This window comes from Carcharhinus amblyrhynchos, chromosome 4 (genome assembly GCF_965287045.1).
Source record: "Carcharhinus amblyrhynchos chromosome 4, sCarAmb.v2.hapA, whole genome shotgun sequence".
Classification (NCBI taxonomy): Eukaryota; Metazoa; Chordata; class Chondrichthyes; order Carcharhiniformes; family Carcharhinidae; genus Carcharhinus; species Carcharhinus amblyrhynchos.
The window spans coordinates 24,067,503-24,079,915 of NC_137327.1; the positions used below are offsets into that span (position 1 = coordinate 24,067,503).

The window sequence follows — 12,413 nt, forward strand, 5'->3', positions numbered from 1 at the left end:
GGATCTAGATAGGCTGGGCGAATGGGCCAGGAACTGGCAAATGGAATTTAATGTTGGCAAGTGTGAGGTTGTCCACTTTGGTAGGAATAATGGTAGGAAGAATTATTACTTACGTGGCGAAAAACTGCAGCAGGCGACGGTGCAGAGGGACCTCGGGGTCCTTGTGCATGAGTCGCAAAAACCCAGCTTGCAGGTGCAGCAGGTGGTCAGGAAGGCGAATGGGATGCTGGCCTTCATAGCGAGGGGGATTGAATATAAAAGTAGGGAGGTCTTGCTGCGGCTGTATAGGGCACTGGTGAGGCCACAGCTGGAGTACTGTGTGCAGTTTTGGGCGCCGTACTTACGCAAGGATATTTTGGCCTTGGAGGGAGTGCAGAGGAGGTTTACTAGGATGATGCCGGAGCTGAGGGGTTTGAGCTATGAGGAGAGGCTGAATAAACTGGGCTTGTACTCGTTAGAGTTTAGAAGAATGAGGGGAGATCTCATTGAGACGTATAAGATGATGAATGGGATGGATAGGATAGAGGTGGAGAGACTCTTCCCGCTCAGAAAGGACAGTAGGACTAGGGGGCACAGCCTCAAGATAAAGGGGGGGCGGTTTAGAACGGAGCTGAGGAAGAACTTCTTCACTCAAAGGGTGGTGAATCTCTGGAATTCTCTGCCTGTTGAAGTGGTGGAGGCTACCTCGCTAAATATTTTTAAGAAGAGGGTTGATGGGCTTTTGATAAGAGAGGGGATTAAGGGTTATGGGGAGAGGGCGGGAATGTGGAACTGAGCCACGACAGATCAGCCATGATCTTATTGAATGGCGGGGCAGGCTCGAAGGGCCAGATGGCCTACTCCTGCTCCTATTTCTTATGTTCTTATGTTCTTAATAGAAATAAAACATACCTACAATTTGTAAAAGCAAGACACAGTTGCAGTCAGTGGCAATAGATTCTGTGGCATGCACACATGTAAATATCAGGTGTATTATGTTATTGCCGACCACATTTTATCTTCTCAGCAGACTTGCATTCAATACAAAATTACAAACTTTATCCACTGGTCTCCTTAGGTAACTGATTCTATGCAGGAATGCATTTACTTTTTTTTCATTCACTTATTACTTTTGGACACCATTAACAAGGTAGGCATTTATTGCCCATCTTTATTTGCCCTTGAGAAGGAGGGGGATCTTATTGAAGCATAGCAGTCTTTGTGACAAGGATACACCCACAATGATTATGGGGAGCAAAGAAATGGCAAAGGAATTAAATAGAAATTTTGCTGTAGAGGATACTACAAGCATTCCAGAAATAGTACAAAATACAGGGGAGGAATTAGATACAACCATGATCATCACATAATTAATTTTAGGCAAATTAATGTGGTTCAAGACTGACTAGATCCCCAAGCCTGATGATTTGCACCCTGGATCTTAAAGGAGGTAGTTACAGAAATCGTGGCCGCTTTGGTAGTCATTTTCCAAAAAATTCTTGGATCTTGAAGTTGTGCCAAAGGATTGGAAAACTGCCAATGTGGTACCCTTGTTCAAAAAGAGAAGGAGGCAAAATGCAGGAAACCACAGGCCAGTTAGTGTAACTCCAGTTATTGGAAAAATATTGAAACTGATTATTAAGGAGAGGATAAGAGTGTATTTGGAAAGTTATAATCTGGTCAAGCAGAGTCAGTGTGTTTTCAGTAAGGTAAATCATGTCTGACAAATTTACTAGAATTCTTTGAGGAGGTATTAGCCAGAGTAGATAGAGAACAACCAATATATGTTATATATTTGGATTTTAAAAAGGCATTTGATAAGGTACTACCCAAAAGGTTACTGCACAAAATTGGAGCTCATGGTGCTTGCCTAACTAACAGGAAGTATCGATTAGTGATAAGGGAGTCTTTCACAGGTTGGAGGACAGTAACCAGGGAGCAGTACTGGGACCGCAGCTCTTCACAATATATAGTAATGATTTGAAGGAAGGAACAGAGTGTACTGTGGCCAAATTTGCAGATAATGCAAATGTGGTAGGGAAGGCATGTTGTAAGGACGATATAAATAATTTATAGAGAAATATTGTGAGTGGGCAGCGAATTGGCAAATGGAATTCAACCCGAGAAAATGTGAGATTGTTCATTTTGGAAGAAAGAATGAGAAGGCAGATTATTATTTAAATGGAGAAAAACTCCAGAAAGCTATAGCACATGGGCACTTGAGGGTCCTTGTTCATGAAACACAGAAAGCTGACATACAGGTATAGAAGGTAGTAAGAGAGGCAAATGGGATGCTTTTATTTCAAGGAGGCTGGAGTATAAAAGTGAAGAGGTGTTGCTACAACTGTACAAGGTACTAGTGAGGCCACATTTAGAATACTGTGTAAGTTTTGGTCCCTTTATTTAAGGGAAATTTTACTATCTTTGGAGGCAGTATAGGGGAGGTTTACTAGGATGACTGATATATGGGGAAATATTAGACAGGTTGGGTTTGTACTCCTTGGAGTTCATAAGAATGAAAGGAGATATGATAGGAACATACAAGATTCCTGGAGGTTAGACAGGATAAACGTTAGGAAGATGTTTCCACTCTACGTGTAGGACCAGAGGTCGGAGAATAAGGGGGGTATTCATTTCAGACAGGTTTAAGGATGAATTTCTTTTCTTAAAAGAGTAGTGAATCTTTGGAATTCTTTACCCCAGGGAGCTGTGGGAGGCTGAGTTCTTGAACATTTTTAAGGCTGAGATCGACAGATTGTTAATCAATAAGGAAATTAAGGATTATGGAGACAAGGCAGAAAAGTGGAGTGTAAGTTCAGCCATGGTCATATTAAATAATTGAAGGACTGAATGGCCTTCACCTGTTCCTATTTCTTCTGGTCTTAAGTAGAAGCATAGAATTTAAACCTAGAAGCGCCATTGAGTTAAGTCTATTTGCAATTTCCTGCACTTGGAATTTCCCATTTTGAGGTGTGCCATTGTGGGGGGCACTGAATGAAGTTCAGTTGCATACCTTAATGGAAAGGGAAAATCGGAGAATCGTCTGTGTTAAAAACAGCAGTGAGCTCTGGGATCAAAGTATGTAATTGCTAAAGCTTCTAATTCACACACTAGCATAAGGCATAGATCTGAATTAGCATGTACTTTTTCATTCTAAGCCTACCACAAGAACACTCAAGAGAAAGATTAAAAGCATTAAGAAGTGTGTGTTCTTCTGTGGCAAATGAAACCTAATTCTAAATCTGGATTGTAGTCAATTTCATTAGAAATCTATGCTTAAAACATTTTTTTAACCTAATTGAGATAAGAGATTCTCAAAAGTGATCTGAGAATTATTTATGGACTTTTCCATTCTCTTGTCACCTTATTGGCAGCTGGAATCATTCATGGATCAATGAAAACAGTGTAACAATTCCCTGATCCTTTATCACTATCAACTTCATCAGTAACCATCACAACCAATACAAACATTTGAGGGGATTTTCACAGTAACTTCATTGCAGTGTTAATGTGAGCCTACTTGTGACAATAAGTAAAAACTTAAACCTAATTTACTTATTTTCTCATCCAGCCCATGATATTGGTATTCAAGCAGGATTCCTAAATCAATGCCAATTTTTGGAAAATTATAATAAGGTTGTATGTACATTTATAATTTAGGAACTGGATTAGGATTGCTCCATCTCAATTAATAAAATCAATTTTCAGCCAACAAAAAGAAAAAAACCTTAAACATTTTTTTTCTGCATTGGATTCAAGCCCAGGTTACCTTTTAACTAACTGTGCCACTCAAACCTTTTCCTCTAGTGCTGGGAGTAGGCTGCAGAATAGACAATAGAAGGTTAAAGGGTTCAATGAAATATTGATGTGATGGATGTATTTTTCCTTTGCAATATTGACCTTGGTGCAAACTGTTAATGTTGTGAAATGAGCTCTTTTATTGAAACAAAATCCCTTGATAGCTCACCAACGGTACACTTGATAGTACGCTGTGGGCAGTGTAAAACTGGATGAGTACACAGAGTGGTCTCAATTTTGTTTCTCAGAGCTAAATAGTTGATCTCAGCCAGGATAGTTGTTGGGTTGCTCCAAATGCCCCTAGCCACCCAAGTCAGGGAGAGGGGGAAAAAAAAATGAGACCTCCAGATTCTGATTGCAATGCCGTAGTCTTTGCTAGGAAATGTGCATACTCTGAATTGCTAATTGGTTCAAGTATCACAGCCCCCCTTGCTTGAACTGTGTACAGATAGGAGAAGGGGGTTTAATTTAAACAACCCTGATTTCTCCTCTCACCACCCATCCATAAACAGAAAAGTGCTTTAGATTTTAATTTCCCCCTTTATAAGTATTTCCAAACCCCTCAGTTTTGGTATGATTAGTTTCTATTAACAATGCCACAGCAAATTGGAGATAGGATAAACTCAGAGGGTTAGTTTATTTGCACACACTCAAAACAGAGGAGGAAGGTGCCATGATGTATTCATACAGTTGAGTAGGGATAGAGAAATAAAGATTCACAGGGCAAGGACTACAGAGTAAAGAATTGTTTCATATAAGTGTATTAATGTTCCAACCATTGAAAATTCAAAAGGAAATGTGCAGGGTCCTTTGTCCTAGCAGACTGGTAAACTGGTTGCTAGGCCTGGCATCTGAAAAACAGATGGTCTTCCTTTAATTCTCTTTGAATTTGGAATCTGAAATCCACAGTGTCATTAATATGGCTTTAGAGAAAAGCTGTCAGCTTTTTAAAATCTTTGTCCATTTTTTTTAAAAATACAATTTTCAAAATTAGCCAAGAGGTCTTCTATATATTATATTAAAGTATGGAGTATGAATTCTTAGACTCTTGACAACTGGCTTAACACACGAGGTATGACATTTTGTGACATCAGAAAAGAACCTTCATGAATAAGGCACTTAGTGTTCATTATAGTTGAACAAATCCACAATGCATCTTAGCCATGGTTTTTAATCTGCACCTAAAATAGTGCTAAAACTGCACAATATATTCCAACTATTCAAAGTGTTTTCCTGGTTCAACAGAACCTTCTTTTTGTTGATTCAATGTCCTTTTTCAAGACAGTTGTGGGGGGGTGGGGGTGGTAGAAAAATGAAATCGTATTCCTAAATAAACAAAAAAAAAGCTTTCTCTATTTATATCTAAAGTTGTGTGGGGCAGGGATGAAATTTCAGATTAAGGGAAGATTTATCTATCCCAGATCAAACGTGAACTATTGATATTAACACATTTATTAAACTATACATTTGCAACATTTAAGTTCAGAAAATCTCCATGAAAATTTCTAAAAATACTACTATTCTTAGTCAACTTATTATGCCTCATTTGCAGTAGCAGTACATCCAAACATGTTATCCACCAATAGTGCATCGTACTGGGCACTGACTTTTCAATATCATCCTCTTGATTCAGTAAAGTCATTCTCATAGCTACATCAGGGACATGGGATCTACCTGAGTAGATCACATTGCCCAAAATCCACATGTATTCAACAACAAAATAAAGTATCCCTGACCTGAATTAGCTATTTGTAGCTTCTAAATGTGCCTACTTTTGCCTCTCCAATCTTTACAAAAAAGTTAACTGCACCCACTGAACACATGACACTGGCAGAAGCTCAACTTCACAGCTTTCAGACTAAAAGCCTGACTGACTGCCTGTGCCTAATGCTAAGTGACAAGAACAGGCAGGATTGGATTGGCATGCAGACTAAATCTGAAGGAAAGGTAATTATGACCTTATTCCAACATCTTGACTTTAAGGCTTCACAGAGAAGTGTTGGCTGGACGTGAATGAGCAGCTCAGAATGAACAGGACAGGGAGGTGGGCAACAAAGCCACTGTTTAAGTTATTAATTATATGCAAAATAAGTATATCTTCACAGGAATCCAATCATAAATGCTCAGCTTTTAACAGCAACTTTGTCAGATCCAAACATTTAACCAATTTCTCCTCATCATATAGATCTTTGAAAGCTCTAACAGAATACAACAAGTGAGAGACACCTGGAAGTTTTTAAACAGTAGGAGAGGAGGACATTCATCATCCATAGCAGTGAATACATGCCATGGAGGAAACAAAACTTGCAAATGGCTGGAGGTGCACAGGGCAGCTACACGGGAGATACTAACCCCACAGTAAGATGGGCAGAAAGAGGATCAGTCTCCTGACTTCTTGGACGAGCAGTGCAATCAAAGGCCGTCACATTTTGTGGGCACCAGCATTTTTCCTCCCTCACATTTCCAGAGACTGAGAAAGTCACCACTGCTCAATCTGGTTCAACCAGAGAAATAAATGTAATAAAGGCAAGTGACAGAATTAATGTTCAGGAGTTAAGAAAAGTTTCCTTGTGATGATGACGACAATAGCCAGAATGAGTGGGCACTCAATTTTACCCCTGGTTGGTTTCCTATAATATTAAATCTCACAACCCTGGTTAGTTAGGCAGCATAAGTTTTTGGAGTCTGACTCCTTCAGGTGAGAGTGTTTGAAGAAGGAGCCCGAGACTCCAAAAGCTTCTGCTGCCAAATAAACCTGTTGGACTTTAACCTAGTGTTGAGATTTCTTACTATGCTTATTCAACACTGGCATCTCCACATCATGGTTTCCTACACACATGAAATATTGATTGCACACACATAATATACACATGGCTGCAGCAAACAGGAAATTAAAAATTCAAATACAAAATATTATTTCCATCAATGCTCAGCTCTGGTGCAACCAAGGTTCAGGCAGACATACACAAGATCCCCTGTGAGTGGTCATGATGTTTTAATAATGCATCAGCCCATCATTTCAGATCTTTTAACTCCAGGAAGCAAACTGAATTGTTGGCTATGAGAAGCTAGGGAATGCTTCCATTCTGGTTTCCTATCTGGAAGGATGTGAACGCATTGGAGTGAGTGCAGCGGAGGTTTACAAGAATGGTTCCAGGATGAGAAACTTCATTTAGAAGGATTGATTGGCACTGTTCTCCTTGGAGAGAAGGCAGCTCAGAGGAGATTTGATAGTGATGTTCAAAATCATGAGGAGGCTGGACAAAATAGATAGGGGAAAACTTTCTTCTTATAGAGGGGCACAGATTTAATGTCATTTGGAAAAGAAGCAAATGTGATGCAAGAAAATTTTTTTATACTATACACACACACACACACACACACACACACACACACACACACACACACACACACACACACACACACACACACACAGACACAGTGACTCAGGTCTGGAATGCACAGCCTGGAAGTGTGATGGAGGCAGGTTCAATTGACACATTCAAAAGGGCATTAGATGATTATTTGTTTTATGTGCAAGAGTATGGGGAAAAGGCAGGGGAATGGCACTAAGTCATGATGCTCGTTTAGCGAGCCAGTGCAGACATGTGCCAAATAGCCTCCTTTTGTGCCATAATAATTCTGTAATTCCAAGTTCCTGAATTTGATTGCTACTCAGCCTGCTCAAGGAGTTCACTCTGTCAAACCCCTACAGAAAGTGCTAGAATTAAAGACACGCAATAAGGAAAAAGGACACCACAGAACTAGTTAGTTAATGATGCAGTGGCAGTGGTCTATGTAGCTCAGTTCATTTAATTCAGCACAATATTGAAAGTTACTCCTCAAACGCAAAAAACAATATGAACCAAATAGGTAGACCAAAATCAAGGAACAGCCATAGAAACAAAGCTGTGTTATAAACATTTATTTAAAAAACATATCACTCCTATGGTCAAAGACAGCAAATTAAAAATAAATTGAAAGATATGATGGCACATTGGACAGTTTAGTGAACTGCAAAGGCACACAAAAAAAAGGCACTAACTTGGATTGTCAGGAGTTATTTTCTTTCGCTCAATCCACAAAATGAACAGGTAGAAAACTAGCAGTGACTATTGATCTAACCCTTCCACCAACATCGAAGCTTACTGATGTATGCCTAAAACTGCACTCCACACTATCTACATTTCTACATGACAATTCACATCAAATTATATCCAAAATTTTGCAAAAATGATAAAAATTATAAACATGCTGCAGCGAGGAACTTTTACATCAACGAGTATGCAGTGCTGACAGTTCTTGTCCAAAAAAAAAAATGAACAAATGGCATAATTTTCCATTGAAACACAAGGTAACATGCATTGGCTAAAAAAAGTTATTTGCTCATCAGTTTCAAGTACTGACCTCAGTTTAAAACCAAACTGATCCAAATGTGTGGAGTGTAGAAAAATAGGAAATAGAATCTATCCGAGTTTGAGTTGCTTATAAAAGAGTACACAAAATGAGATTCATGTTTTCATACACATGCTGACTTTAAAGTTTCCTATCAAAAATCTTCACGTGCATTGAAGACTTGATTTTGAGGTGGGACTGGGATTTGGAGCATAAGGGAGAAAGTGGGTGAAAGAGATAGTAGAGAGAACTTTCCAGATTCCACATGCATTCGTTTAGTGCAAGCTTCATGCTGACATAAAAGTCTTTCAGTTCAGAGAATCTAAAATTTGAGTTCTTCAAATCTTAAAGATTCCCAATTGCTGTTCCAAATATATCACATTTTCTTTCCATTGTATATAATGCTGGAGCTACAACCTGAATTGGGATTACAGTACCAATTTATTTGGCATCAACATTTAAAACTATGGATTGGTAGCACAATCCATATGAAGCATATTGTTGCTCAAATGTGCACATCACTAACAGTTCCCAATCAATACGGAACTATACAGTAGTCAAACTATCGATTCACAACATGCACAATTTCAACTTGGGTCAAGCAACTCAATCATAAAACCAGACTTCAAGCAAAGGTGTAAAAGAACAACTTTATTCTTTTGAATTTTATTTTTTAACTATCCAAAATGTAGATTAAAAAAAAAGGGGGAATAATATATATATTTTTTTAAAAAGCTTGGCTTTTCCTGAAAGCTCATAAATGAATATTTCCTGAGAATGCATGTGCTGTCAACATCTAGCAGTTTTGGTCAGTAGCTGTAGTAGTTAGATTCCACAATGTCTTTGCAAGCAGTACATAAGTAAAACATCCAAACTCACCGCACCACATGGTGGAAATCAATTTAATATTGTATATAAAAAAATCAAAAGCAATATATAATATCCAACTAAAACACTACATTAAAGAGATATAGCATTCCTAAAATCTTCACATTAAATCTTAGTCAAAGAACAAATAACGCTGCAATATAGATTATTTCAGTAGTAGAAGATTGGACCAGGGAGAAAATCTACTGGGGCATCAAATTGAATAACCTTTGGCTCATTTAGACTTTGGGAAAATTCAACTGCACCAGTCATGGACTATTGAAAATACAGCTATTGAGGCAAAATTCAAAATGACTCACATTTTCACCTAAATCCTAGCGGCAATTTAGTAACTTGCTTTCAAACACTGAAGCAAGATCAGTTAGAATGTAATTTCAGTTTGACCCCATCCTGCCACCAAATAGTGCCATCACGTGTGATCCATTCACACTGCATGTGCACTGATTAAAAAGTCTCTGTCTAATGTCACTTTCTCATTCTTCGCCACCGCCATACATCTCCGCAAGTTTCTTGAAGCGTGGGCCCCAGTTGTTCAAGTGGTCATAATCCTGGTCTACATCAGAGTTTGTCGACGAGTTCAGTGAGCTCAAAGACTCTGCCTCTGAACCACCACCCTCGTAATCAAACACCAAGAGGGAATCGTAAGGAGGAGCAGTTGGGTCATTGTCAGCTGTCTTCAGGTTCTGTAACAGGGGAGAAAAAGGGTATTAAACACTGCACACAAAAAAAGACCTAGTCATAAGATTCACTTTTGATTTTCATATTTAAGAATGATTGAACTCTTACCTCATCAATGAAGTTGCCAATCTCATCTGGGTTTGCAGGACGTGGCCGATACTGTGGTGCCAAGTGTAGTGGAGCCACATCATTACGAACAACCTCAGGTCTTGCATCCAGACCTCTGTGGATCTGGCTGAGGTCATAGTCCTGTCAAAGTAGTGGAATACTGGTTATATACAATCTTCAAGTGGAGACAATTGTTTTTGCACTATCTACTTAACATGGGAATAATAGCATTTTGGGTCTGTTTACAGTAAATAGATAGGACATGCAGGAGTCAGTGTAGAACCCAGATGATTGTCAATAATTGATAGCCATCCAAGTTGGAGTTGAGAAATTGTGAACTAGAGCCTATAACCGCATCTTGAAGGGGTGGAGTATTTTTTGGCTGAAGTGGAAAGGAGCAACAGCAAATATCATGTGTTAAATCAATAGCTGCAAACCCAAATCTGGTAAGGTGGAAAAACAACAAATGATCTGAATAATGTTGCCAAAGCTCCATCTAGATTTACCTGCCAATTGCTGAGGATCCCAATAATTATTATTGGAATCAGCCGGACACCAACCAGAATTAGTGAGGAGCCTGGTGGAGAAATCCAGAACAAGGCATCGGGGAGTCTAATTTCCCACTGCCAAAGGAGCCTGAATGAGCTGCTTCAGTGCACCTTGTAAATGGTACACACTGCAATCACTGGCAGAGCAAGTGAATGTTTAAATTGGTGGACAGGGTGCCAGCCAAGAACACTGCTTTGTCCTGGATGATGTTGTGCTTCGAGTGTTTTTGGAGCAGCACTGAATCGAACCAGGCAAATGGAAATATTCCACTACACTCCTGAGTTGTGCCTTGTAGATGGCAAACAGGCTTTGGAGCATCAGATCAGTTACTCAATGCACAGTTCCCAATCTCTGGCCAGCTCTTGCAGCCACAGAATTAATATGGCTGAGTCTAGTTATGGTTCTGTTCAACGATGAGGCGCAAGATGTTGATGGTGGAGATTCAACAGTGGTAAAGCTTTTGAATATCATGGGGAGATGGTTAAATTCTCTCACTGGAGATGGGAATTGTCTGGCACTGTGCAGCAGGAATATTAGTACCACTCATCAGCTCAAGCCTGAATGTTGTCCAAGGCCTGAGACATGGATTGCCTCAGTTTCAGAGAAGTTGAGAATGATACTTAACACTGCTGTGAACATTGCTCTTTTGGCTTTATGTTTCACTCAGAACTGATACAAAAGCCATTGTAAATTGTCAGGACTAGCACATTCTCTATTTTAGTTCCACTGGTGCCCAATTTGAAAAATGGGATAATAGCAGGATGAAGAACTGCCCATGTTTTTAAATGCACATTGATAATTCTAGTATTTAGATTCAATAAAATTAGTGATTTAGCAAATTCAGTTGATTTGGTACCAAAGCATGAATTTCCCTGCCCATTTAACTTTGTCACAGCATTCTATTTACAGTCATTCCTGTATTTATAGATCTTGCATAGTCCAACATTTTCATTAAAAATAAGTTTGTAAGATATTCACAAAAATTAAAGAAAATCAAATTACAAAATAAACTTCAGTGAATCATAAATTTATCATCCTGGAAACTAGAGAGCATTGTAGGATAGCCCTTTCATCTTTATCTTTAGATTCTGCATTACAGAACAGCCTGTGCACAGCACAATTAATTTATTTTCATTGTTAAAGGCAATCAGTTGCATTTCAATTTCTTCATTTGCCTACCTTCTCACTTATCAGATTTTGGTTTTGTGCTTTTGGGACACTATCACCAGTCAAGTTTCAACTTTATTACTAATCTATGGCTTATTTTGGAATCGACACATAGATGAGTCAAAACCTTTAGAATGGTCTGCTCATTTAGTCAAGCTCAAATGGAGTTGACCATTTATAGATGAAGCAATTACATTGTTAGAGTGTTTCCACATCATTCACAGCTGGGTTTATGTTCAATGATGTAGTTTCATTTGAAAGAATACAGGTCAGCTGAGAGCAGCAGCGTTCAGTATCTGGCATTTTAGGACTGATATAAATCAGACTACATGAGACTGGAGTAGGTCCAGATTCTGATGTAAGCATGCAGAGTAAACCATTCATTTTGAAAGGTTTGTTTTAAACACAAATACTAACCTGGTCTTCCTCTCCACCGCCTTCTTCATCGTAATAGTAAATGTTGTCGCGGACATCCTCTTCAGGCAACAGGGGCTCCTTTTTAACTTTCTGCCTCCTCTTGACAAATAGCAGGAGCAGCAGCACCAAGACTGAAACAAAAGAACAAAATTATTGATCTTTTAAAATTGCTGCATCTTCAATTCCAAAAATACACGGATCCAGCATCAGGCACCAGAAAGACACAGATTTATACACTCGTAAACTTTACTCAAGCGAACTCAATGGAAATGCACAAGGCTTGGTTTCCAGAAATGGTTTTTTTTTTCCAAACTGATTGTTATCAGAATGTGTGGCCTTTCACATTTTCCTCAATGTCTTTTCCACTTTTAAAAAATAGATATATGTTTACAAAAAAAAAATAAGATGCGGCCAACTCATTTCTGAGGTTACGT

General features: G+C 38.8%; 1 protein-coding gene across 1 annotated transcript in view; it reads right to left on the reverse strand.

Annotated features, from left to right (window-relative positions):
- Positions 1 to 7,687: 7,687 nt before the first annotated feature.
- Positions 7,688 to 12,413, reverse strand: part of cdh31 (cadherin 31) — a 61,372-nt gene continuing 56,646 nt past the window's right edge. Inside the window, exons 14-16 of the mRNA XM_080186842.1 lie at positions 11,980 to 12,110; positions 9,847 to 9,987; positions 7,688 to 9,743 (exon numbers count right to left, since the gene is read on the reverse strand). Coding sequence (XP_080042968.1) covers positions 9,534 to 9,743; positions 9,847 to 9,987; positions 11,980 to 12,110 — 482 coding nt within the window. The 3' untranslated portion in view covers positions 7,688 to 9,533. The remainder of the gene's footprint in view (positions 9,744 to 9,846; positions 9,988 to 11,979; positions 12,111 to 12,413) is intronic.